At 59.1% G+C, this 27,290-nt stretch overlaps 1 protein-coding gene across 5 annotated transcripts; it reads right to left on the bottom strand.

The window, feature by feature from the left end:
* Window positions 1-9: 9 nt before the first annotated feature.
* Window positions 10-27,267, bottom strand: PAK4 (p21 (RAC1) activated kinase 4). Of its 5 annotated transcripts, XM_064437422.1 has the most exons (10): window positions 27,147-27,267; window positions 26,242-26,306; window positions 5,471-5,694; window positions 2,877-3,560; window positions 1,911-2,354; window positions 1,670-1,803; window positions 1,430-1,556; window positions 1,218-1,343; window positions 950-1,084; window positions 10-818 (listed from the first exon to the last, which is right to left on the bottom strand). In XM_064437422.1, the coding sequence occupies exons 3-10, from the start codon at window positions 5,672-5,674 to the stop codon at window positions 663-665; spliced, it is 2,010 nt and encodes a 669-aa protein (XP_064293492.1). In that variant the 5' UTR covers window positions 5,675-5,694; window positions 26,242-26,306; window positions 27,147-27,267; the 3' UTR covers window positions 10-662. The 5 variants fall into 5 exon arrangements, with proteins under 5 accessions (XP_064293492.1, XP_064293494.1, XP_064293493.1 ...); XM_064437424.1 differs by lacking the exons at window positions 26,242-26,306; window positions 27,147-27,267 and adding an exon at window positions 22,088-22,244; XM_064437423.1 differs by lacking the exons at window positions 26,242-26,306; window positions 27,147-27,267 and adding an exon at window positions 13,422-13,505.
* Window positions 27,268-27,290: the final 23 nt, after the last annotated feature.

Below are 27,290 nucleotides of genomic sequence, written 5' to 3'. Positions count from 1 at the left end.
ACACAGCTGTCTCCAAAAGGACACGTGTAATCTCCGGGGGTCCCCGTGCCGGCCCCGGGGCCCCCCCATACCGCGGCGTTACAAAACGACAATATAAATAGCTTTGTTAAAAAACAAAACGGGAGGAGGGGGGGGAAAAAAAACCAAAACAACAAACCCCGAAAGAACAAAAATGTGTTTGGGAAGGGTGGGTGGGGGGCGGTCAGGACCCCGAATCAGTAGTGTGGCCGCGGGGCCGTAGTGTTGGGGACGCATCCCCCGCCCCCCCCCATGGAGATGCAGGTGGTGGCCCGACCCTGGGGCAGGAAAAAGGGGATTTGAAAGAAAAAGAAAAGGGGGGAGACGCCCCAAACATCTCCCCAGGGTGGGGGCGACACCGGGTCTGGGGCGGGATAAGCCCCCAGCCCCAAACCTCTGCCGGGAAGCAGCGGGGGGGACGCCGGGAGGGTGTCACCGCGTGGCCTCGCTGTTGTCCCCGCGCGGAGCGTCGGTGAAGTCGTTCAAGCCGAGCCGTCCCCCCTCCCCGGCCGCTCCTCGGCTCAGTAGTACGGTGCGGGGGGGTCCGTGCCCCCGCCAGCGCCCCGACAGTAGTGGCACAGTCACGAATCCAGTTAAGAGGCGACGGTGAGGGCGAGGAGGGCGCCGGGGCAGCCGCCGGCTCCTCACCGCATGCGGTTTTGGCGCATGAGGGGGACGATGCAGGAGGGGGGCCCCGCTTTGCCCAGGAAGGGGTGCTTCAAGAGTTCGTTGGCCGTGGCCCGCTGCACCGGGTCCCGCACCAGCATGCGGTCGAGAAAGCCTTTGAGGGAGGGCGAAACCTGCGGGGAGGGAGCGGGGGCGGCCGTCAGCGACGTCCCGCGGGGGGGTGGACACGTCCCAGGGGACCTCGGGGAGACCCCAGAGGGCTTCCCCCTCCCCAGAATGCCCCGTCGCCCCCCCACCCCTTTACCTTGTGCACGTTTTTAAGCTTGGGGGGCAGATTGTCTCGGATCATTTTCATGGCCTTTAATGGCGGCTCGTTAAAATAGGGCGGTTCCCCGTCGACCATCTCGATAACCATCACGCCCAGGGACCAGATATCCACCTGTGGGGCGGGGGGGGTGTGTGTGTGGCAAAGTCAGGGGTTAATTCAGGGGTGAGGCCACCCTACGCCCCCAAACCTGCCCCACGCCCCCCCAGATCTGCCCCATGCACCCCCAAACGTGCGGTGGGCTCACCTCCGGGCCGTAGGGCAGGCGGGAGATGAGCTCGGGTGCCATCCAGTACGGGGTCCCCACCAGCGACTTCCGTCGCGGCACCTCCTTGTTCACTTGGGCGCAAAACCCAAAATCGGAGAGTTTCACCTAAAACGCGGGGGAAGGCGGCCGGTGAGAAGGGCCCCGCCGTGTTTCGGCTGGCACGGAGGCTCCGCCCCCGCCGCGGCGCTTACCCTGCCGTCGTGCGTGAGGAGGATGGAGTCGCTCTTGATGTCGCGGTGGATGACGCCCTGCGCGTGGAGGACGGAGAGGGCCTTCAGGACGGCCAAGCAGACGGCCGCGATCTGCTCCTCGTTCATCCTACGAGCCGACGGAGAGGGTGGGAGGCGAGGGCTGAGCCTGCCGGGGCAGCGGATAACCCCGGTGCCGAGCCGGCGGTGGCGGGGGGCAGGCGGGGGTCCCCGGGGACGTACCTGGTGTGCGTGACGATGTCGGTCAAGGCGCCGCCCTCCAGGAACTCCATCACCACCCAGAGCTCGTCGCCCACCAGGTAGCTGTTGTACATCTCCACCACGTTCTCGTGCTGGTAGTCCCGCATGATCACCACCTGCCGAGGGGAGACGGCGATTGAGCCCCCGCCATGACGCGCGACACCCAAGATCGGGTGCTGAGCAAGCCCGAGGGGGTCCCCGAGGGGTCCCTGCTCTGCCTCACCTCGTTAAAGAGCAGCTCGCGCCGCTGCTGCTTGCGCAGGTCCATCTTCTTCACGGCCACCAGCTTGCCGGTGCTCTTGACGGTGGCGATGCAGACGATGCCGGTGGAGCCCTCGCCGATCTTGATGAAGTTGTCCAGGTAGGTGCGGGGGTCTCCGGGATCCACCACCATCTGCAGGGCCGCCCGAAACTGCTCGTGGGAGACGCGCTGCGGCTCACGTTGGGGCGAGCGGGGCTGCTGCGGGCCCGCCGGCTGCGGCGGGGGGCCGGGGGGCGGCTGGCGAGCAAGGTGGGGGTCCGAGGCGTGCGGGGTGAGGCCGGGATGGGGCGGTTCGGGGTTTTTGGAGCGCGGCGGGCCGGGCGGGTGGGCTCGGGAGGAGCTGGCACTGCCGCTCACCGGCCCGTTGGATGCCACCTCCTGCGGTCGTCCCGGCCGGTGCTCTGCCTGCAAGGAGACGGGAGGAGAGGGACGTCAGCCACCAAAATCCCGGCGGAGCGCGTGGCCGGAGCCGGGATTTTGCTGCTGTCCCCAACACGCCGACCCCGCGGCCTCCAACCCAGCGAGCGGCAGAGGCGTTATCGGGGCCGGGCACTGCCAAAGGAAAGGTTTGCGCTGGACAGGCTTGGAAGGAGCGAGGAAGGGGGAGAGGAGCCCGCAGAGGAGCCGGCGGCTGCTTCGGAGACAAGGATGGGGCCGGTGCCGCCAGCACGGCACCGGGGAGGAAAGCGCGGAGCGGCCACGGGGCCGGCGGTCTTCGGCACGTGCTGGTCCTACCGGTCTTAATCGGAGCACAGGAGCCTGTTAGCAGGCGCTGGCTTAGGAAGCAGAGGAGAGAGGTTGCTTTTCTAGGAGGCGGAGGAAAGGCAGAGCGAGGAAAAGCTCCCCCGGGCTGCACAGCTGGGGGAGGAGAGGCCGCTGCCAAGCAGATCTGGTCGGAGCGGAGGGGAGCAGGGGGGGAACCTTTACCTGTGAACCCACGCCCCTGCTGGGGTCGGTCTCAGCCCGCGGGTAGGTATTAAAAGGCCGTCCCGTCTGCTGAGCCGTCTTCATCACCCCTTCGGAGACGGGGATGTTGGGAGTCCGGATATTGGGCCCAGAGAGCGGGCGTTTGTCCCGGGGGGACTGCGGGCTGGTCTCGCCGGCGTAGGTGGATTTGGGGCGCTTGTCGGAGGGCTCGGGGCGCTCCCGCCGCACCACCCGGTCGGCCGGCTCGCTGTAGTCCCTGTCGGCGGGGTAGTCCCGCCAGCCGTCCCTCTCGGCGGGGGTTTTGGGGTACTCAGGAGGGGGCGGGCGGCCGCCGGCGGGGGGAGCGGGTTTGGGGCCGGGTTCCTGCCCGCGGGGCTGCTGGTGGTGGTGGTGGTGGTGGGCGCGCTGGTCCTCCCTCTCCCGGGGTCTCTCCTTGCCCTGCTCTAGCTCGCTCCTGGCCCCGTGACGGCTCTTCTCCTTGCTCCTGCCGGCATCCTCGTGTGGCCGGGCAGCGGCCGGGCCCTCGGAGAGGCCGTTCTCCTGGTAGAGCTGGTCGCGGCGGGGCGGGAAGGGGGGGCTGTCCCTGCGCAGAGAATTGGAACGGGACACGGACATGTTCTCAAACTCGTCCAGCAGCCAGGTTAGGGAGCCGTCCTTGGCGGCTTTGCTGCCCCGCACGATGGTCTTTGAGCAGGACGTGGGACGGGAGGCGGACAGGAACACAAAGCACAAACAGAACAAAGAAAAAAAAAAAAAAGGGAAGAAAATAAAAAAAAATGAAAATGAAATGCCTGGTGGTGACGGGGGCACGACTCACACAGAGGGGACGCGGGGAGGGGATGTCCAGGGGCTGGCGCCAACGCCACCTCGGTCCAGTTGAATGCCGGGAGGTGGCTGAGCCTGGCAGGGCCGTGCCGCCCCACGGAGGAGGATGATGGAGGCTGGGGGAGAGGGGAGGGGGCTCTGCCTTTCCTCATCAGCTCCAGGCCCCACCAGGAGTTTTCTAGGTACCGAAATAACAGGGCGCTCCCTCGGGGAGCTGGATCCGGCCTCTTGCCTCTCCTCCTGGACAGGCCGAGCGCCACAAGAGGCATCGCACACCTGAGAAGCCTTTGGCCAGACCCAGCCTTGCTTGGGGGGATCATAGGGAAGGGTCTGGGGGGATGCTAGCAGCACCTCATCCCCTGGATTGTGCCCGGGGGGCTCCATCTGCCCCCAGAACGGCATTATTAGTAACTGTGCCGAGGCAGCAGGGCTTGCTCATGGCTGGGGTCCAGCCCCAGCAAAGCTCTGGGGCAGGCTCTGGTCTCGTCCCCTGGGTGTCGTCAGCCCGTGGCGGGGGGAGAGGAGATGCAGGAGGTGAGGACAGATTCGCTTCCTTTAGCCAAAGGTTCGGGAGCCTGTCCCGAATGCTGCCTCGGAGCAAAGGGGAAGAGCAGAGCAGGGAAGCCTGATGCTGGGAGGCAGGTCCCAGCTGGGTGGGACGCCCAAACTGGGGAGCTGCGGGCTGCGAAGGGGGTTCCGGACTGGTGGGGGTGGGGAGGGACAGGTCCTGCTTCCAACTCTTGGAGCGGGAACTTCACCCTCGAGGATCTGAGCCTCGGAGGGCGCGACCACACAGCAAGGGGCGAGGGGACAGCGGGAGCAACCCCAGCCCCATCCCTGAGGCCTCTCACCTTCCTCCGAAGAGGAGGATGCCTGCCTCTGCAGAAGGCGTCTCTGCACAGGGCAGGCGAGTGCAGCCTGATGTCCTGGGCCATTTATATTCCCTCCTCTTCCTCCCCCTCCTCCTCCCACCACCTCGGGGAGTGGGTTATTTCCACAGGTGAACAGAACCTGGACCTCTACAACAAACCCCGGCTGCGTGGGATGCAGCAGCTCCTAACCACGAGCCACGGGGCTTGGCAGCGCCGAGGGGCCCCAGCGGTTTGGTCTTTTCGGGTCAGCAGGATGCCCGGCCGGCTCTGCTCGGAAGGGCTGCCGCCGGCGTTACTCACGGCCGCTGGAGCCGCCCCATTGTCCAGGGCAAACCAGCCGAGCGAGCGAAGCCGCCGGCTGCGCCCCAGCACCGGTGCTGGGCATGCCGGTCGCACCGTGGCCGGTGCCGAGGACTTTAATCTTTAATTCGGGTGCAGGTGGAGGTACGGCAGAGAGCTGGGGCACGGGGGTGGCGTGGGTGTCCTCAACCGAGGGGAGGAGGCAAGCCAGACTTTAAAAAAACAACATAACAGCGGCTTGGGGAAACACAGGCATGGGGAGGGGATGAGATGCGAAGGAACAGACACCGTTTCCCTGGCGTTTTCTTGTAGGGTGGGTTTTTTCCCGCTGCCGGGAAGATGTAGGAGAGGTTTTCACGCTGTGCAGGTGGCAGCTGGGTGGTCCCTGCACTGAGGGGGGGAAGGGGCAGGCGGTCGGCCGTGGGGACACTGCTGCTGCCTGCACAGGTTAGACTGAACTGCTGCCTTACCTGCTCCGCAGCCCCCTGGGGAGCGGGCACGGAGCCCAAATTATCCCCAGCCTGGCTTTCTGGCCCCAAAAGCAGTACCACCAGCCCTCCCTGAGGGGGCAGAGGCCACGCTGGCAGAGCTGCCTACCTTCTGCGAGCCATGCTGGATGGCGGTGATGCAGACGGGGTCCACCAGCGGCTTGGGGCGCTTGGCTGACTCCTCGATGATGCCCTGCCATTGCCGCGGCAGCCCCGTGAATTTCTGCTCTTGCTGGTCGTAGCCGGTGTGGACGCGGTGCTCGAAGTTGGAGGGAGCAGAGATCTCGATGCGTTTCTTCTTCTTGCTGAACATGGTGAGGCCGGCTAGAAGACCTGGGGGGCAAAGAAGAGGGACAAAAATGAAGCCTGGAGGAGAAGGAAGAGGTGGGCAGCGTGCCGGGGACCTCAGCAAGCTGTGGAACGAACAGCCCCTTCTGGAGGAACTGATTCTGCTCTCTGGCAAAATAATTACTTGCCGCACGTGTGCCAGAAAGGAAACACCTTGAGTGACTTCAAACCCCGCGCCTTGTTAGGCTGCTCCCCGTCCAGGCAGGCTTTTACCGCCCACCCGAACTCACAGCTGCGCTTGTGATCCCCACACCAGTCCCGCTTATCCCCTGTTTTTATCACCGTGTGTTTGAAGATGCACTTGCAGGTCCCTCCTGCCTTGATTTATTTAATGCGAAGGCAGCGATCACCAACCAGGGCGACCGAGGGAGCCCTTCAGGGCTCTGGGCTGCCCGCCTGTACAGCGCACGAGAAAATCCCCCGCGAGCTTCGGCTCCTCAACCCGCCGTCCCTCTTCGTCCCCACCCAGGCGGAAAATTTCCTTGGCTCTTCTCCTTCCAGCCATTCCACGAGCAGCTTCCCCAGACACGCCGCGTCCCAGCACCCGGGAATTTAGGGCTGATCTCGCAAGCGTTTTGCAGCACTGCAATTACCCTCGCGCTGGTTTGGAGCCGGAGTTTGGCAACTCTCCCCGCAAGGGCTTCAACCGACCCACTGCAGCCTCCTCGGGGCAGAAAACACCCACCTGGACAGGCAGGGGAACCACCAGGTATACATCGTTGTACTGAAATTAGACACCAGCAGCTGAACAAACACCGATGGGTAAAACACTGACCCTGTGCTTCTCCAGGCTCCTTAGCTGGCCACGGATGAACCCAAAGCAACCCTTTCCAGCATCTCCTCCCGGCTCCCCATCACCAGCTGCCCTGAAGTGCTGGGGAACCGGTTGGATAGGGAGCGGCGCGGAGGTCTGCCCGAGCCCAGCAGGCTCGGACGGGTGCCAGGCCAGGACCTCGAGCAAAATCTCCCTAATTAAAGGTGTTTTCTCAAGCACGTGGGACGTGTCGCCAAGACAGGGTCAGTGCTCTTCACATGCACCCCCTGCGTCGTGGAACGACTTTGGCTACCATTACCAGATCGAGGTCCTGTTTCGGTCCCCAGTGGCTGACCCTACAAAGTTCTCCATCAAAGGGCAGCCGATGACGCGTGCAGCACCTCTCAGAGAGGTATCGGCGGGGCCCAGGGCGCCTTTGGTGGGACACTAAAGCAGCAGCCAGTTTCCTCCCTCCGGGCAGGACCCTCTGCAGGGCCACGCGGCCCGGCTCAGCCCCGGGAAGCACCATCACCTCCGTGAATCACAGGACAACGCCGGCTTGGATTACTTACTAACGCCTGTCCTCACCGCAAAGGCATTTCCAAGCCCAGCTGGGGCTGGACTCTGCTTCCTGCCACCGCAACCGCCGGGCTTTCGCCCGTCCCGGCGGCGAGACGACGCTGCCGCCGGGGATTCGGCACCTCACGCGACTCAGGGACGTCCCTCTGCTCTCCGCAACGGCTCCGGTCGTTGTCCTGAAGCCACGAAGGGGTGAGACGATGTGGGGTTTTCTCCCTTCTGGGATAATTCTCCTTCCTTCTGCTTTGCTTCCACCCCAGCGTAATGTGCACAGGGGTTATTTTTCTTCCAGAAGGGACGTTTGGGGAGCCCTGGTCTTGCAGACGTTTTGCTGCGTCCCTCCTCCCTTTGATGTAATGCTCCTAAATTTAAAAACTAGGCAAATAACCCCATTCCACAATTAAAAGCTAGGAGTTTGGTTTGTTTTTTTTTTAAAACCACAAGGTGTGACGAGGAAAGCAGCTCGGTAGCGAATGCAAGCCCAGACGTTCCAGCGACACCCGAGAACAGGTCATTTCGCTGGACATCGGTGACTAACGCTGTTCCTCAAGCCTTTTACCTAAAGAGTGCCACTTAAATCCACGTGTGGTTTTAAGGCAGCGTTTTAAGTAACAAGCTGAATAAACGGGCAAGAAAAACAGCCTGACCTGCAAAAAAGCCGGCATGCAGATGCTCAGCCTGAGTGAGAACAGCAGACTGTTTACTCAGGCGCTTAAATACAGGTCAAGCAGCCCAAAATACAAGTCAAGGCTGACGAAGCTAAACTTAGCAGCGAAGCCAGCACATTTTCAGCATTAAATTTAAACCCAGTTTTGGCCCGACGAGTTATATGGTGTCCCTTTGCAGGCTGCGAAGACAAAGCCACCTGATGCAGCCAGTTCTGTTTGTTTATTTAGGAGTTTTGTTCGTTGACGGCGTATTTGTGACTACCCCTGAATGCATCCCAGTCTCCCAGGATGAAGGGCCGTGGCTGCGGAGGAAGCCTGGCCCCAGGGTGGACCCCGAAGCCGATTTTCCTGGTGTAAACACCCGCAGCCAGGCACAATAGAGGCTTGTTTACACCGTCCAAACACCCGCATCCTTCCAAGCTCAAAGGTACACGATGGATCCTGCCCAGTGGGAGCCCGGAGCGCTGGCAAGACTCCCTAAATCAACAATTTCAGGTTGTTTTTGTTTAATTGTTTCAATAATTTCTGCAGCGGAGCAGATGCTGGAAGCTGGCGTGATCTCTGACAGGCACATTCCTGCTCCTCCTGACCTGGGGGTGGGAGGGGAAAGGAAGAAATTTCTGGGTTGGGGTAGGGAAAAAAAATAAATAAATCAAGCTTTAGATGGACACCACCATGCCCAGGCCTCAAGCGAGCGCGCTCGAGAGCCAGCCCTCCAGCTCTCGTGCATCGTGGCTCGGCCAATATCCCAACGGGGACGAGAGCGGAGAGGAACAGGTTGGAGCTATTGGACCCTGTTAAACACCAGCGTGAGTCGAGGGGAAAGATTAGCGACTCAAAATGCTCCTAAAGCAGCTTAATGACCTTAAACTCTGGTTTTTTTCCCCTCATTAAATACATGCCGAGCGTCCTCTGGGTCCAGCCCTGCACACGCGGGCTCCGGGTGGTCGGGGCAGCAGATGCAGACCGAGGGGTGAGCGAGGCAAGCATCCCCCCGCCGAAACGCCCTCGCCGCAGCCTGGACAGGCCGGTGGTGCCGGCTGTTTCCACCTCGGTGCTCCGGCTACTGACGGCAACGCTGGCACCTGCCCGCTGGCAGCGGCGCCGAGAGCTGCCAAGTCCGCCGAGGGTTGCCAAATCCAGCCGATCTCCGTAACTACCGGCTTGTTCCGGGCTCGGCGGAGGACAGAGCTCGGTTCACAGCCACTGCTGGGGATTTGCTGGTGCTCGGTGAGCCATGGCCCAGGAGGTGCTGAAATTAATGGGGGTCAGATGAAGCTTTAATCAGGCTCCTGCTCAAGCAGGAACCCCGGTGTCCGGTACACCAATGCTCCTCACCTCAGGTGCGACCCCCAGTGAGAGAAGAGGATGAAGCTGCAAATTAACCCGCCTGTAACGATGAACAGGTCAGTGCTTTCACTTGAGCAGCAGTTCAGGCTTTAAAACATCGAAAAGCACCCCAAAAAATCCCCTTTCCAGGGACACAGCACCGGCGATGGGGGAAAGCCGCTGTGGGGACGAGCCCACCAAGCCCCAGCGGCACAAGCCTCCCACCACGTCCAGCTCCAGCCCCGCCATCTCCCCGGCAAAAGCCCGTCGGCGGAGGAAAAACCAGTTTTTATTTGTTTGTTAGTAAAAGCAGGCGGCTGGGAGGAAGCACACCCCTCCCACGCGGGATCAGGACGTGGAGGCAGCCGAGTAAAACAAACATGAGAAAGCCTGGCATTTTAGGCCACTATTTAAGGTTTAACTCCCTCAGTGCTCCAGTTTCAGAAGGAGCGGTGCCATCCTGCGGTGCCCAAACCCAGAAGGAGCTCACCGGGAGGATTTCGGGGCGATGCTGCAGCCGGTGGGATGCGATTCAAGCGTGACCTTTAGTTAGTGCCTAACCCCACCGGCTCGTTTCACGGCGGCCAGTGCCCAGGACCGGGCTAGAAGCAAGCTGACAGGACTTGAAAGGGGATTTAAGTTGGTCGAGTGGAGAGGCCAGACCCTCAGGGAGCCGGGTGACGCCCTCGGCACCACGCACGCCATCCCCGTCACACAGAAGGGGACACGCAGGGACAACGCCGAAATCCTGCAGCGGGCACGGGGAGAGCGGCAGAGCCCAGGCTGCCGTGGGGTGGATCCGTTTTTCCCACTTTCACTGGCTTTGGGTGGCGATTGTGGCCGTTTCCTTCCATTTTACTCTCCTGAATCTGCTTCCGACAGGCTGCCCGGTGCGAAACTCAACAGCTACCAAGACAATCCCTTTCTCCACGCAGGAAATCCCAGCTCCGGTGCTCCGGCATCCCGCCGCGTCCAAGGCGTCCGCAAAGGCGCTCCCTCCTCTCCAGCTTTGCCAGTCTTTTGAGATTTTCTGAATAAATCCCCGATCCATTAGCAAAATTCTTCTCTGCCTGGTTAGCTCCACCTCTGTCCTTGTGCCCCTTTAAAAAACGTGGGGAACGCCGTATATTTGCGATCCCCCGTTTTACCTGCTCACCCCGGGGGTCTGACACAGCCGCTCTCTGGCCGCCTGCAGCACAACCGAGTGCCAGCTTGGGCTGGGCCGAATCCTGAACCGCACCATGCACGGGCAAACACACGATTTAGGAGTAAACGAAGGCACAAGCACACAGCCAGTAGGTTTATGGGGGTTCCTGAGCCAGCAAAACTTTACCTTGCAGACCCCAATGGCTAAAAAGTCACCCCGGGGCGGGCGCTCTTGCAGCCCAGGCAGGCAGCCGCCATCCTGGGGAGGAACAGGCGTTTCACGGCATCCCCGTGGCAGGACCGTGCCCAAAAGGAAAAGCAAGGCTGGCCACTCCTTTCACCTGCACCGGTCGCTCCCAAACACCGCCCTGGGAAGCTGCTTCCTTCGCACGGGATCCTTCCTTGCACGCAAGAGCCTTTGCGGAGAACGGCTGTGTGGACAGAAGTCCCGTTTCTGGATGGCAAAGGGTCTCCTGGTTTTGGGAGATAACCGCTGAACTTCGAGTGGGATGTTTAAAAACTGCCCGCTTTGCGTTTAACTGCAGGGAAGTCTAAGGAAAACGTACCTGGAGGATATACATCAACCCGCACACGGGAGGTTGGAGCACCCGAGCGCCTCGGGACACTGCTAGTTAAGCTAATCAGCCTCCAAATCTACCTTGGCTTCACAAAAAAAAAAATCCTTTTGAGGCTGGCGGGGGAAAACAGGCAGCACAAAGGGGCAGGGGGGCAGAGCCGAGCCTGGAGGAGCCCTGGATGGCGGGACGGGGCTCTCTGCCGGAGGACGAAGGGGTTAAGAGCGGGTTAACATCTCCCCCACGTTCCCCCCTCTCTCTCTGCTATACTGCCTCACCCGAGCTATGCACATTCCTCAGCCTTGTCCTAGCCCAGGTCAGATTCCCTTTATCTCCGCTCTGTTTAATTAGTCAGCCATTAACTAACACTTGTAGCAGCCCTGAGTAAACAAAACAGGGCAGAATATTCTCCATTGCTGACAAATACCCTGAAACCTACAGTTATTGCTGGCGGGGAGTTTGCTAGCAGCTTTCAAATGAAAAATAAAGGCGGGGGGGGGGGGGAGGAAGATGACAAAGGTGGAGGCAGGCAATTTGTTCCTTCGCACAACATCTAAAACTGATGGATTTGAATGTTCGTTGGCAGGAGAGCGCCCTGCCATTAGTGCGGACAAATGGCAACCAGATTTAACAGATCCCCAGCAGGATCCAGAAGCAGCGTCCCGTTTGTCCCTGTGCTTAAGAATAAATCTGGTGCGACAGTACGTGGCTCACACGCTCGCCTCCTCTTCAAACACACCAGGCCCAGCAAAACAAACATCTGGTGCGGCTGCCGCTGCTCCCCGGAGCGGCAGAAAGGGGCTGTTTGTCCTGCAGCTGCCCCACGTTCCCATCCCGGAGCTGCTCTCCCAACACCAGGCTCTGCAAAGAGACTTTCTCCCTGATGCTGGCAAAGGTTGGATTTCGAGGCACAGGTTTAGTTGAGGGTGCCCAGAAGTTGGTCAAATTACACGGTGCTTGAGAAGAAAAACCCACACAGGCAGGGCTCCAGAATCCATGGGACCCCCGAGAGCAAGGCGGGACCCCCAGGTGCCAGCGCCGTCCCCCACCGCACCGATTCACAACCAGCTCCAGTATTCAGGTCTCCTCCTCAAGCCCGGCCGGGCTCAGACATGAGGGTTTTTAGGGGGTCTCACAAGCCCCCAAAGCCTCGTTCACACCATGACAGCAGGCAGCTGGCTCCGGGTGACATTATCTACCACCGCTTGCTTCCAGGCGAGAACAACCTTTTGCTTGCCACCAGCTGGGAAGCATTAGCCAGCGACCAGCCCGTCCACACACGCCAGCTGCGGCCGAGCAGGAAGCCTGTGCCAAAGGGATATTCAGTTTCTAAAGTCCAAATCCTGCATGTGGCACAGATGTGGGGTTTAGCTTTCCCCTTCTTGCTGGGTTTCAATTTTTCCCCTTTTCCTTCTCATGCAAACGGGCTTCCCCACCTCCGCACAGGGAAAATGAGAGTCCCTCCCCTCCTCCTTGCCAGAAATAACTCCGTTCCCCCCCGAAACACCGGCCTCACCTCGCAGCGCCGCTAACGAACAACAGACCTGCTTCAGCTGGCAAGATGGAGAGATCCCCTGTTGCTCTGTGCGTTTCCGACAGCTGCCCAACACCACTCGGGCTCGGAAGGGAAATAAACCTCCTCCAAGAGTCCCCCCTCGGTGCTCCCCGCTCCCAAAACACCCCGGTTAAAACTCGTTTAAAAAAACCGAACAAAAATCAGCCAGACTCTGAATTACCTTCACCATCCTCCTGCTTCCTGCAAGCCAGAGGGGGAGCAGGGAGAGAAGACTGCCCCAAGCCGTCACCCTGAGAGGGGCACAGGGACCGAGGAACTCCCCCAAAACTGTGCAGGGGTGGCCCCTGGGAGGGGAAAAGGGGCTGGGGGTTCCGCAGCTCGCGCGGGAGGCTGGCAGCTCCGGCTCAACACTCCCGGCCGGCGGCAGCGCTCCCGACTCCTGACGCTGCAAACTCCAAAGCGCCTCCCCCAGCACCGGCGAGCGATGGGTGGACAAGCACAGGACCGGGGCCGCGGCGTCCCCGTCCTCACCGGGGCTGGAGCGGGATGGGATGTGGGGAGACCTACGGATTGGGGCGATCCACCGTCAGCTCCCCAAGCTGGCCGGGGGTCCGCACTCCTGGACCCCCCACCTGGTTCCCGGACCCTGACGGCCTCTCTTGGCCCTGTGGGGGGCACAATCGCTGCCTTCAGGGGACCCGGCCAACGCGGTGGGCCTGGCACACAGCTCTCCCCACCGGCGTTTTCTCCCCCTCCCCGCCGCCGTGCTGACTTTCCCAGCTTCGTGCACTTCCCAACCTGTTCTTATCGCGCTTCAGAACCGGTTTCGCAGGCAGACACTCCTGCCGCCGGGCTCCAGGCTCGCACCGGGACAGCCGGACTTTCCTCTCCTTCATCCTGCGGTGGTCGGATGCCAGGGACAGATCTCGCCAGGGGACAGCACTGCGGTTAACCTCGGCATACCCCAAAGGGGGTCCGGGGAGGCGAAGCCGCTCACCGAGCGAAGCCAGTCCTGCTCGCTTCCCGCAGCAGTGAGTCCCGCTCCAAAGTCAGCAACCAAAATAACAGCTTCCCACCGTCTCCGCGCACCCAACGCCGTGACCAACGCCGGTGCTACGGTCCCGCGATTTAACAGGCGTTATTACCATTTTCCGAGGCTGGGAATGCCGCTGCCGTTGAACTCTCGCCCACGCTGTGAGGCCGGTAATCCGTCGGGAGAGCGCAGAGGGAGGGACAGCCGGGAGAGGAGACGGCAGCACGGCCGCTGTGAGCCTCGGAGGGGTTAAAGATGAAGCTTGCGGAGAAACGGAGCAGGAATAGAGGAGATTTGAGCCAGGAACCAATGAGGCAGCAACATTTGAAACAAAGCAGCCAGTCAAGTGCCCCTCCGGGTGGCTGAGGATCAAGAGACGGGGAAGGAAGGAGAGGGAAAGGGCAGGCGAGAGCCAGCAGAAAACCCGCTGGCTATCCCGGCAGGAAGAACCGGCCCGCCCAGCCCGGCTCGCCCGGGTATTTCCACGGCCAGGGCAGCAGCCCTTTGCCACGCCACGCTTCCAACGTGCCTCCCACCCCCTGCACGTCCCCACAGCGCTTTCATCCAGCTTTCCCAAGAACCCCTAAAAGCGCATCCGCGCCCCGGGGTGCGGGTAGAGAGCATGCCGGTGAAGTGGGCCCTTCAGCGGGGACCCCGGCACACGCTGGCAGTGCAGTAACCAAATCCCTCAGGGCCAGGACGGCAGGCCTGACAGCCCCGGCCCCACGGGTTTTGCTGGGTTTAAGACCCCTCGTTAAGATACATGACCCCCGAAGCCTGGCCAGGGGATGCTAGGTGCAGCCTGGACCCTCTGCATGAGGGTGAGCTGAGGAGCTCCTCACCCGGGCACCGGAGCCTCACCTAAGGGTGAGGCTCACAACTCTGCTGCCTCAAGCCGCTGCCTCTTCCTCAGTCCTCCGGCTGAACGAGGATGATGCCGTTCCCCAAACGAAAGCAGCACTAATTGGCAGGTCCCATGAGGTGGTGCGCACACCCCACCTCGCTCGCTGCGAGGAGGAACGGTGTCTGAGCCCTCTCCGGCACGGAAAAGCAAGACTTTGATGTCAGTGTGTGTATTTCGCTCTTCTCTTTTCTTCCCTTCAGTGTTTGCTCAAAGGAAGCACCCTCAGATCGGCCCGACAGGCCGGCGAATCTCGCAGACAAACTTGGGAGGCTCGCCTGGCGCGGCGAATCGGCGGCAGCCTGCCGTGCCGAACACCGGCGCAGCTGCGAGCCTCCGCCGCGCACGGTCCGGGCACAAACCGGGCCGCGAGGGCGAGACAGCGGAGAGCAGCCGGCACCTGCGGGTGAAGAGCCGAGCCACCACGGCTGCGCCTCTGCCAACTCCATCCGACGGAGCCCGATGATGTCTCGCAGCTGAGAAGGTCTTATTTTCATTCAAATGCCTTCTACAAGTGGGGGGCGGGTAAAAAAACACCACAGTCAGGAATATTAATCATCTATCATGGTATACGACGAGATTGCTCGCTTCCCATTTGCGCTAATTTTCCTCATTTTTATTCTCTTTCAGAATATTCACGGATCAAAATATCTTCGGCACCGCCATCGGACTGTTAATTGGCGCTTGGAAGCTTTCCTAGAATAACATCAGAAGGCTGTGGTGTCCGGGGGTAGAAAAAGAAAAAGACCATCAGATGAAAACTAACCTCTCCCACCACTTCTTTTTTTTCCCCCCTCTCTCCAATTTCACAAGTTACAACCTCTCGCTGCTCGGCCGGGGAAGAGACTGGCATGCCACGGGTGTCTGGGGGAGGTGGTGAAGGAGCGCGTTTCGGTGCAGCCCAAGCAGGGTGCTCCTGGCGTCACCAGGACGGAGGATCCCGCCGCCGCCACATCGCTCCGAGGGTCTCGAAGGGCAGCTCCACGGGCAGACGCCTGCGCTGGGCGGATTTGTGAGCCTGGGTCCGTCGGCGCCGGAGCCTTTCGGGATGCGGGAGCTGCGTGCGTGCTCGGAGGCAGAGAGCAGTTTGCTTCAAACCTTAAGAGAGAGCTGCAGCTGCAGCGATTTAAGATGTTACCCAGCTTGGTAAAAAGCACCGAATTCATCCCAAGCTCCCAGGAGCTCGAGATTGTATTTTAGCATTCAAGGGTTCCTTGTTTTGTCTGTTTGGGAAGGAGAAAAACAGCAGCGGAGAACTGGGAAGAACTTGAGCCACGACGTCTCTGTTAACGCAAGAGGCAAAACCCATTTGTCCTTCTGGGAAGTTATTTCTCTTGTGTCAGTACGAACAAGCAGCGGCTTAAAAACCTCCAATTCCACGTCTTCAAAAGCTGCTGCGACTACAAAAATTTACCAGCTGCTCTCTTCAGCTGCCAAGAGCACAAAGAGCCCCCAGCATCAATTTTAGAGCCTTGTGAAACACGCTAATTAATTCATAGAAAGATAAAAGCACATCAAAGAAATAGTTCTAGCCCCCAAATCTTTCAGCATTTGAACAAAATCAGCGAAGGCGCACGTCTTCCTAATCCTCGCCTTGCAGACGACCCTCATGTTTCCTGAACGTGCAGCACGCTCGCCTGCTCGGTACCACCTCCTTAGTCCCTTCCCACTCTGTGAGCACATCCCGTCAGCGCCCCAGAACAAAAGCTTATCTCCAAAACTAACTCCACTTGCAACTCGACCCTACCAGAACCCGAAGCAGGCTTCCCTCGCACAACAAAGTTCCCAAATATCAGTGGAAAAAAGTGATATATCAGCTATTACAGAGGCTTCATCCTCCCCACGGCCTGTGCGGCACCAACTCAGCCCCGCTACTGCCTTTTATGTGGCAATAAACGTCTCGCAGGGCTTCAAGCTGACTTTGCTCCAGCCTTTGTTCTTACATTTCGCTTTAAAAACCCCGATCGACAGCTTGATATTTGTGTAGCCAGGACCGCACCAAGGGGGTTTTGTACCTGCTGATAAATAAGCGCCACTGGCAGCTCAGCTGGAAACCCAGGATTTCCTCGATGGTATCACATTCTCTGAGGATGGAAGGTCTCGAAGGACAAACCTGAAGCGAAGCGGCAGGGGCGGGCGTCCTCTTCCAGCCGAGGACGTCGCCGTCTGCCTCACCGAGACGGTGGAAGCGCAAGGCTTTGCTCGCGTTTGTTTAACCTGCCGGCGAGGGCGGGTTGAACTGGCCCGGCTGGCTTTGCACAAGCGAGGAGGGAACCGTCCCGCGCCGGGAGCGGCAGCCTTCAAAGAGGAGGAGAGGTGTCAGCCTTCCAGCCCTGCGCTGGGCCGCTCGAGGAAGACGAGCAGCCGAAAACAGGGACCTGGTCGAGGCTGCCGGAGAGCACGGCGGGGCGATGGTGCGGTACCTGGGGTGGATTACACGGCGGATCACCGCTTAAACGAACCCGATATCCACAGGCAGGCAAAGCGGAAGAGGAATCCTGGAATTCAAAGCATCTGAAGTACCTCGTAACCCCTGCAAGGATCCTCCTGGTTACAGAGGCAATGCGCCTCCCCAAACACAGCCTCAAAAGCTCCATCAAAGGGGTTTAATTTTCTTTAATCTTGTAGTCCCAAAGCAAAACTTCCGGCCTGCAGGACGCGGCGGCACAGGGCACCGGTACATCAAAGCTCTGCTCAGCCGCCGGCGCTCGCCCCTGCAACCCCAGCGGGGCTCGAGCTCAGCCCGCGCGGCACAGAGCGGCCCCGGATGTTTCACCTGCGGCCCCGGCGAGACCGTTTGCTGCCAACGAGGAGCCTTTCGCGAGGAGCCACGTCTCCTCCGTCCTGACGGGCAGCACACCCCAGCGCCGTCCCACCGCCCTGGCACGGCGTGCAGCAAGGTGGCTCTGACCGTACGGGGAGGCGCAGGCAAAAAAGCGAGCCCGAGGGATTAGAGGTCCAGGTGCTGGACCACCGAGTGGGTGGCGCCGAGCGGGGCCGCGGCTACGTGACCCCCACCATGGAGTTCAGCGGCATCCCACGATGAGACATCGCCACTCCCGCCCCGAGCGCGGGGAAAATGCTTGCGCAGAAGTTTCAGGTGCAGGAGCCTGCGGACCTCGACAAGCCGGGGCTTGCGGGGAGGGAAGGCAAGTGCCTGCCGAGCTCCCTCCGAAGCCACCCGCAGACCAGGCGGAGAGAGGTTAAACCTTCATCCCATCGCCCGCCACGAAGGGGCAGGGAAACCGTTGCAGGAGGTTGTTTTCTTGGCGTTGTTTCTAAGGAATAAATAACCAGTTTGGATTCAGCAGAGCTCGCGACAGCAAGCGACTATTTGACTCTGCGAGGTGGCCGGCAACGCCGCTGGCTGAAATTGGGGATGGCTGCAGCGCTCGTCTGTGCAGGCACGGCTCTTTGCACAGTCACCTCGCGATCCGAAATCGGGGAACTACCTGCTAGAAAACAGAGGGGAGCTTTCAGCAGGTTATTTCGCCTCTGGATAAATCTCCCCACTTACTTATACCGGTACAAATGCCTTGATACCGCAGGATTTTGCTGTGAACTGCTGCAAGAGAGTCATCGCTTTGGCAATCCCAGAAAATCAAAATACTGTCTCAGGGCTGCGCAAGCCTGAAGCCTCACCATTTCCATCTGATGCGCCACAGAGCAGCGGCAAAGCAACGCCGGGGCCGAAACAGTTACCAGCACGCACAAAAGCCAGCCTAGCGAGGCATTTTCTTCGTGGCGGAAAGCTTAGGCTTCCAGTGAGAAACTAATTTCAGTTTTTTGCCTTTTTCCATCCGCTCCGGAGTCATCACCCTGCCACGACTCGAGTCCTTTTCCTGCTTTAACGCCAAAAGGCAGGTTTCTGGGAGTCTGTTCCCGGCTCTTCTCCTGAGCCGCTCTGCAACAAGGAGCGAGTCACCTCTGGGCACTCTGGTTTCCCCTTCAATAGAGCAGGATAATACCGGCTTCTCCGAGCGGAAGATGATTATGAAGCGCTCCGAGGTCTTCAGAGAAGAGGTGCTAGAGAACAGCCAACGGCAAGCTTCGGAAAAGGATTCGCCTCCTTCATGCAACCAGCTACCGCACTCGAAAGAAACAGCGTGAGAGGAAGAAACGATAAAGGCGATGGGATTTTTCCAAAACTATTGGGATGTTTTGTACAAAACAGCAACAGGCTACACCTGTGCTTTGCTGTACCCACCAAGAGCTCTGGCCAAAAGTCAAGCCCACCAACTTTGATTCAGCTAATGCCGAATTTTACCTTATTCCCTAAAGTTTCGTGGGACCGGTGCAATCCTCCCCGCCCTCAGACGAAGCCACCCAGCACCCAGAAACTCTCCCATAAAACACCAAGGCACAGTACTGCACCAGAAACGGGCCGGTCCTCCCCACAGACACAATTTGTGCCTCGAAGCACAAGCTCCCATTACGGTTATCTCGGTTTCCAGAGACGCAGGCAGAAGCGTCGTGGACCAAATTTCTCCCTTTGAAGCAGAACTAGCTGCACGCACGGACACACGGGAGATGAAATCTTGGGGCGCTTTGGGAAATCACTTTCCAGAATCGGCTCTGGACCCAAACTGATCGTCTGGCTCTTCTCTGCTTTGCCGGGCGACCCTTCGATGTGGGATAGCACACGAAACTCACTCCGTTCCTAACCTCCGCTTTCCCCGCCAGGATGAGGTTTCTCTCCAAGCTGGCGGATGCTTGGAAAGTCTTCGCGCATTTAATCCCCAAGCGGAAGCACTCCAGTGCCTGACTGCCGTGGGAAGGGCAAGAGGACTGCACCCCGGGGCACCAGAAAGTAATTAGCGCAGAAATTAAACAGGGAGCCAGCCGGGAGGGATGCGCAGAGCTTGCTTCTGAGATGAGATGATGTGCTGAAACCCCCGGGAGGCAGCGGAGGCGTAAGGCCCGTGGGAGCTACCTGAGCAGCCTTCACACGCTCGAGTTTTAGCCCAGACCTAAAGTCCATACGTGGACTGAGCATGAGCCAGCAGTGCCCGGGTGGCCAAGGAGGCCACCAGCCCCCGGGCTTGTGTCAGCCCTGGTGTGGCCAGCAGGGGCCGGGCAGGGATGGGGCCCCTGTGCTCGGCCCTGGGGAGGCCCCACCTCGAATGCTGGGCTCAGGTTTGGGCCCCTCGGGACAAGCAGGGCCTGGAGGGGCTGGAGCGTGTCCAGAGAAGGGCAGCGGGGCTGGGGCAGGGTCTGGAGCACAAGTGTGCTGGGGGGCGGCTGGGGGAGCTGGGGGGGTTTAGCCTGGAGAAGAGGGGGCTGAGGGGAGCCCTTCTCGCTCTCTGCAGCCCCCTGAGAGGGGCTGGAGTGAGGGGGGGGGTGGTCTCCCAAGTAAGTAGCAATGAGAGGAAACAGCCTCAAGCTGTGTCTGGGGAGGTTTGGATAGGGTATCAGGAAAAATTTCCTTACTGACAGAGTGGTCAGGCGTTGGCACAGGCTGCCCAGAGAGGCGGGGGAGTCCCCATCCCTGCGGGTGTTCAAACAACATGTAGACATGGCACCTGGGGACGTGGTTGAGGAGGCCTGGGGCTGTGGGGTTGATGGTTGGACTTGACGATCCAAGAGGTCTTTTCCAACCTTAATGACTCTGCAGACCCAGAGCACCTCCAGCTGGATGTGCCGGAGTGGTGGGAGGACTGGAAATGCTCGAGCCCAGGCTCTTCCAGGAGTTGTGAGCTGCTGTCCTGACCCAAAATCCTTCCGTGAAATGCTGCAGACCTACACCTACGCCAGCCAGGAGCACAGACAAGGGCCTCGAGCCACGATCTAAATCTGCGCTTGGGTACGCACGTTGGTTTTAATTAGCAAAGAGCTCCGGCAGCTCGGCCCCAAGGACCGGGTCTGCACACAGCTGCTTTCCCAGCAAAGCAGCATCAGGTGGAAGCACAATCAAACAACAGCAACAGTCCTCGAGCAAAACCCAGCCCAAAAGATCCAAAACTAAGGAAACTCCATCCTACTAAGCACAGAAAGCAGGTGCTTTCAATTAAAAGGATGTAATTTCAGCACAAGAAATGCAAATCGCACGCCGTTTTGGGGATATCTGTTCTGGAAATGGGCACAATTTAACAACTGGTGTGGAAAACCTCGGAAAGATGAACTGTTTTGGGACAAGGGATCAGGAATAACTGCCGACCCAGCCGAGCAGCTATTCCACCTGTGACTCCCCCGCTTGCAGCGGGGTTAACCAAACCCTCGAGTGTGATTTCAAGAGGAGGGTCCAAACTGATTGAAAAAAAGAAGAAAAGAGTCTCCCAGTTTATATCTGTCATCTTCTCCTCCCACTTATCCTGGCCAGGACAAACAGGTTTCTCCGCACGCAGAAGATCCCTTTGGTCAAGGGTGGAGGAGAGGAACTCGGGTCTGTAGCCCGTATCTTTATTCCAACAGCTTAACAAGGTGTTAAGCCACCAGGGAAGTGAACAAAATCATCCAAGGTTCCCCCATTTATTTAATTCAGATGTTTAATCTTCAGCAATGGATAAAAAGAAAAAAAGAAACAAGAAAAGTGAGTACAGGCTCAACCCTGGGCTTCTGACAAAACCCAGTTAGGCTTCGGCAGGCTCGGAGCCACCGGGTTTACCCCTCGCGGCTCCTTTGCAGGGGGCGGGAGCCCTCGGTCGGCTGTGCACGCCACGGCCATGCCGGCACCCGAAACGCGGGGTAGGGTCTGTCCGTCCCCCCACTGAAGTCCTGCCGAGGGGACGGCACATGCTTGAGGCCACCGGAGGAGAGGCTGTGTGAGAGGGCGGTTGCTGAGACCACGCTGTTTTCATTCGAATATTATTTACCGAAACCAGATAACCCCAGCAGCAGCAGCAGGTGGGCGATGCGCATCGGGAAGGGGCTCTGCGGGGACGTCGCCTAACCTGGGAGCGGCTCGATAGGCAACGGAAAGCTTCAGATGATAAACAAGCACCAAGGAAGCCAAAGTCCCTTCCATTTATGCGCAACCAGTCTCACTGTCCCAGCAGCCTCGGAGGGGAATTACTTGTAATGATGATTTTAATGCAACCTGGCAGCGGATTGTACTTCTAAAAATGGTTTGGGCTTAAAAAAATCCTTATCGAGCAAGAACGACATGGGGTGGGCAACCTCCTCCTCTCTACCCCGAGGGCAGCGGGGTCCCTGCAGGAACCCTCGACACCTCTGCTGGAGTCGGAGCCCTCACATGCCGAGCGGGGACCACCAGCCCAAACATGCCAGGCTCCTAAATCTGCCACATCCCTCGCACCTGACGATGAGGGAGCTCATTAAATCACACGCACGGAGCGGGAGGTGAAGGAGGGGTGCTCTGCAGCCGGCCCCAGGCTCCCCCAGCGTCAGCCTGGCCCTCACCCCTACACTGCCGGCACCCCCACCTCCGCCCGCGCTGTTCCTCCACCGATCCGACACCGGGGATATTCCCGGTGGAGAAGGCACCAGAAAAGGGGGGATTTCTCGGTGGGGTTAAGGCGCCGCAGCCTTGCCGCTGCCTCTTACGGTGCCAGCAGGCCACCAAAGCCGGGTCACCACATTAGCACGCTGCTCTTCGTTAGCAACAGACCATTAGGAAGCTGCGGGAGATGGGGGGAGGCGATCGGACGGGGGTCCAGGAGCGCGGGAGCCCTACCCCAGCGCTTGTTAAATCCACCTCCCGCTGCAGCAGCTTTTCTGCAGGAGCCTGCCCTCGAAAGAAAGAGGAGTTGTCACTTGGAGGCAGTTTGTAAGGCAAGAACATTTTAATCAGCTGAAGTATTTGTTTCAGGGAGGAAAAAAATAAAAAAGAAGCCAACCCCACACAATCACAAGCACAAAACCCAGGGCCTCCCCTTTGGCTTTAACGAGATGGAGACAGCTCGGGACCCCTCGCATACCTCTGTGTCCTCGCTAGGGACAGCCGTGCTTCGTCACGGTGCACGCAGATGGTGACCAACACCTTTTGGCACAATCCTCTGACGCCGCCAGACCCAAATAGGCTCCGCGGAGCGCGAATTTCTGGCTGGGCTCGGCTCTTTTTTGCAGCACAAGGTTTCCTCCGAGCCAGAAGCTGCGGGGTCAGGGGAGTAAGGCACGCCAAGAATGCGAACCGGGACTGACACGGCCATCTCCAGCTCTTCCCCCGGCACGGCACATTAATTACACGTGCTCCCGACAAGCCGGGAGGCTCCGGGACGGCAGGGCGATGAGATGCCCGTGCCATGAGGCGATTTGGAGGTCTATTTAGAGAGCGCTCAGCACTCAGCTCTCTCTCCCGTTGCTGGAAAGGCCTCGACGTGGCATTAGTGACAGTAAAAACACCATCGGATTTGCACAGCGCGTGGCTGTGCTGGCGCTGTGGGCTGGCAGCCACCGCTCCCGGGCCAGCAGCCGAGTCAGCTTCACGCAGCCCAGCCTAGGAAAATAAAAGCTCGGAGCGGGTACTACACCAGCCAACGCTCCCCCCCCTTCGTCAGGCCAAGAGATTTCAACAACCCGATTTGACGCTGCCTGCCCAGGCGCAGCACGCTGCACGTTAGGAAGGCGAAACGGCGAGGTTATGTCTTTGGCAACAGCTCATTAACATCCGTGGTGGCGCTGGGGTTAACGAAGCCGGGATGGAAGAGCGAGCACCCCGGCGCCCCTCTTCCGACAGCCCCGCCGGAGCGGGCTGGGTGCTCCCGTAACAGAAAGCCGAGAAGTCAATCTATGCTTCAGCAAGCGATTACCATTTGGTGCTAATTAAGCTGCAAGCTGATTAGTTGAGTAAAACCTTTAATTAGCCCCTTACATCATTTACAGAAATTATAGCTTATTTGCACCGTGTAAGTGCATGACACGGGGAAAGGAAGAGCGGCGCGAGCGCAGTTCAAAAGAATTACGCTTTCATTACATCCAACTTTATTAGGGAAAATAATCGTTACTGAAACATCCTCCGCCTGCAACGCAAGCGCCTGAAAACGGAGTGAGAAACACGCACCCCGAATAATTTATTCAAGGAGAAGCAGCTTTGAAGGGTTCGGTTTAAAGCTGCAGAAAGAGCATGCAACGTGCTGAAGAGTTAATAAAAGATTATCCAATTGCCAGTTATGCCAATTAATCAAAATCTACAAAAACAGCCAATCCTTCAGGAAGCCGGCTTGGAAAGGTGAGCTGTGCCTGCGCCTCACAAAGCTGCCTACGAAAACACTAAACCTGCCTCGGCTCCATTCGTGAGGCAGACGGCAAATATTCCTCCCTTCCTCCCATAAGCTCAGGAGAAATCAGTTTTTATTAAATAAAAAAAGATGCGGCTGTAATTAGGCTGCAGGGAAGGCCTGAAAATGTCCCTGGGATTCCTCCCTGATCCAGGCGGGACCCTGGGGGACGCGTCCTTCCCTCCGAGCACCGAGGATGCGGCCCCAGAGCAATCAATCTCGCCAGGGAGGCAAAGCTCGCCGCGGAGCCAGGACCCGCAGGCACGTTGGCTCCGCTCATTTTCCACTCGTTTTGGCTGGAAAAAGGACATTGAACCTGGCAGCGCGGCTGGGAAATCCCTCTGAAGTTGGGGAGAAAGCACGTGGTGCGATAAAGGCCGCTCTTCTCCGTGCCAGGACGTGAGCGTGGCAGCGTGTCGGTCCCCTACAGCACCAGGCAAACGTCCCATCGATGTTTGGATGTTTCTCCTCCAGCAGTGACAGATCGCCCATGAAGGCTCTACGTAAGCTGTAACCACCAGCGGTGATGTAAAATTACGCATCCTCCCCTCCCACCCTCTCTGCCAAACACCCACAAATTCCTAAATTATTCATCGGAAAAGTCAAGCGCGGAGGATCCGAGCCTGCAAGGCGAAAAGCGCGTCGCAGGGACGCTCCACAAACGTGCTCCGGAGCTGCTCCATCCCAAACCTCGCCCCTTCCAGAGCCGATCTCCTCTGGCACTGCTTTCCCGTCCTTGCCGCTCCGACAGGTCCCGAGCCTGCGGCGTCCAGGTTTCAGCTGCGCCGATTCGCTCTGCTCGTCCCCCGTGGGGTGGACGGCAATTAGCGAGACGTCAGCAACGAAATCTCCACCTTCTAAGCGGAGACGGATGCGCAAACCCACGGCTCGCAGAGACCACGCGTCACTTCACGAGTCACCAACGCGGTGACAAAGGGCGTTGAATGGCTCGGAGCAAAACCCTGTGATTTTTTTTTATTTTTATAGAGACTGCTTCCTTCTGGCAGATTTGATAAGCGTCAGTAAAATAAATGTCACCTCCACACATGCAAATAAAGATAACTGGTATCTGGAAAACATCTGGGAACTCGGAACAACATGGGACGGGGAAGAGAGTAGTTTCCACTTGGCGGAGATGAAACATAACCTAAGCCGTTGTTATCCCATCGGCATCTTCCCAGGAAGCTTCTGCCACTACTTCAACGCCCAAAAACGTTGCAATTAATTACCTTTATTTGGGAATTGCAGGGTGGTAACTCCTCAGCAGAGCCAGGAGGTTTCCAAGGGATCTTTCTGAAGGCGGTTAGAGAGGCTGGAAGACGACTCCGTGCGACACCGGCCTCAGATTCATGCAGCCTCACGTTACACCCTCGCTTGGCTACCACGTTCCACAGTCCTATTCCTACGTGGCATTTATCCGCAGCTCCCAGAAAACCTCCCTCAACCTGCACCGGAGATAATCCATGCATCTAACAGGTTTATTTCTTAACCAGAACTAAAGATACTTGCCTTAAAAGGCTGCCAGGATTAGTTCATGTTTGTACTGGCAGCCAGCAGCTAATTCTTTGGCCACTGTTCAAACTTCAGGGCTTTATTTAAAAGCTTTTTTTTTTTTTCTTTCTCTCACAGCCCTCCTAAGGTCGGTTGCATCTTCCCCACCGCCGCACGCCACAGCTGGGTATTCTCAATAAATCCAATTTGCAGTTATTTACAAGCCTACTGCACAGGGCGTTGTCAGAGTCCCTCCGCGGCCCTGCAGCCCACCCAGTTAATTGTTCCAAAACTCCGTAAATTACGGGGAAAACGCAACTAAAAACTGATCTCAAAACTTTTCTTGTTTTGTTCTCGTTTCCCTTTGACAAGCAGAGCACCACCAGTGACAGGAACACACAGAAGATGAAGCGCAGGGCACTTATCTCCAGCTGCGGATACGTTCAGCCGAGTGAACGCGCGGGCACAGGGAAGGGAGTTACACAAATAAATTATGTCAGGGCCCAAGAACCGTACCCGCACCGGGCACAGGCCGCCTGCGCTCCCGCCTGCCGACCCTCCGTCCCCACTAACAACTCGCCCAGGCGCGGCTGGCGCCAGCTCTGGCAGAGTTGTGGCTGGCGTAGGGACCGGCGCAGCGCTGCTGCCCGGTGTTTACAGCCACGGGAGCACCGCAGAGGAGTTCGGAGTCTCCTATTTCTATTCTTGCCCTGCTCCTGATGTGCCAAAACCAGAGCAAAACCTCATTTTTGAGGTGTTCGGCGCGAAACAAGAGGAGCCACGGCAGCCCCGAGGGATGTTGGCTCCTGCGTGACAGCACCCAGCTGCCTCTGAACGCCCGGCCCAAAGTCACACGAGACGCTGGAAAAATCCACCCCGGGGCTCTGCAGCTCAACTGACCGTTAACTCACCCGGCTGCCAGCGAGAGAAGCGCCCTGTGAACACTGCTGTGTGTACAAAACCATGCAGAACTGAGAATGCAGATAAAAGACGGCAGAAAAAACAATTCTTGGATGTTTTTCTGTGCTTCCTGCAACCCCCTCCTGCCCAGCTGCACCCAGTGCGTTAGCAAGCACAAGGGGAGAGGGCTGACCCGATCTCCACAACCCAGAGAGCCGAGCACAGATCCGACAGCTTTTCTATGAGATCCTAATAGCAACGGCGAGCGTGTTCCTCCCGATTCTCCTCCCTCCCGAGCTTGGGAAAGAGCATCAAACACGCTCCAACACAGAAAGACCCTTCTCTGGTACCGGATCGCAAAGCATACATGCAGAATAAGGACTTCTGAAGAGCAACGCGCGGTGATGAAAGCCCCGGGGAGAAAGGGCTTCTCCAGGCAAATTATTTTTGTCTCTGTTTCCTACCTGCAAGGAAGGGAAAACTCTTCTCCAACTCAGCTAAGCATGCCGGGATCCTGCGGTGAAAGATGCTGCAAGAGAGCAAGAAACTTCCGTAAGGCTCCGTGACACACAGCCCAGCACGATGCCTAGACCGCAACACCCTGTAACCCGCAATTTTGACTATTCTTAGGACAGGGAGTGTTCGGAGGAAGGCAGAGCCGTATCCCTACCCTTCCCTTGGCCTCCCCGCCCGCTGCCAGCACCCCTCCTGCCTCGCCTCAAATTCCAGGGCTCCTCTCCACGCCTGGGCTCAACCCACCCACCCTGCCTGCGCCCCCCTCCAGGCCTCCTGCCGCTCACCCCACCAGCCCGGAGGGTTTGGGCAGACCCCGCACCCCCCTCCCCAGTTTCGCTGCTTCCCCTGAGGCCGCACAGCTCACCCATGCCCCTGGCCCAGCTCCCAGCCCGGCTCCTCAGGAACCCCCCCCCAAACCCAGCTCTACACTCTCTCATGCTCCCCTTCTCCCCAGGCACTCCCCCCCGCCGCCGACCAGCTCCTTCAGCCCCCGCACCCCGCATCCCTTGGCCTAGGGGTCCCCACGCTCTCCCCCACAGCACCCCCACCGCCCCCTTCCCCCAGGACCCTCGATCCCTCACACCACCTTCCCTCCAGGGCCCCCAAACGCCCACCCCCTCAGCAACCCCCCCACCCCCCCGTTCAGGGCCCCCCACCTCCTCCCTCAGTCCCCCAGCCCCAGTCTCTCCTTGCCCTCATCCCCTCCATCTCCTCTCAGCCCCCTCCCCTCCCCCCCAGGCCCAACAAGCCCCCTTCCCCCGAGCCCCCCCCATGCCCCCTCCAACCACCCCTTCTCCTCAGGCTCCTCCACGTCCCCCTCCGCCCTTCAGCCTTCCCTCCGGCCCCTGCTCACCCCTCACGACGAGCCCAACGCCGCCGCTCCCCCTACCCCGCCTCACTCGGCCGCCGCCATGTTGCGATCGAGACACATCCGGGCACCCGCCCTGCCCGCGTTCCCCTGGCAACAAGCACCACCCCCTAGGGCGGGGCCTCGGGC

The sequence above is a fragment of the Phalacrocorax carbo genome, chromosome 31 (genome assembly GCF_963921805.1).
Source record: "Phalacrocorax carbo chromosome 31, bPhaCar2.1, whole genome shotgun sequence".
Lineage (NCBI taxonomy): Eukaryota > Metazoa > Chordata > Aves > Suliformes > Phalacrocoracidae > Phalacrocorax > Phalacrocorax carbo.
This window is presented reverse-complemented; position numbering and strand designations above follow the sequence as displayed.

Bases quoted from the DNA above. Each gene is read 5' to 3' on its own strand.
- PAK4 (XM_064437422.1), bottom strand. From the start codon at position 5,674: ATGTTCAGCAAGAAGAAGAAACGCATCGAGATCTCTGCTCCCTCCAAC. The intron at 2,355-2,876 runs GTAAAGGTTCCC...GTCTCCTTGCAG, and splicing joins GCAGGGGCGTGGGTTCACAG to GCAGAGCACCGGCCGGGACG. The intron at 1,344-1,429 runs GTAAGCGCCGCG...CCCGCGTTTTAG, and splicing joins TCCTCACGCACGACGGCAGG to GTGAAACTCTCCGATTTTGG.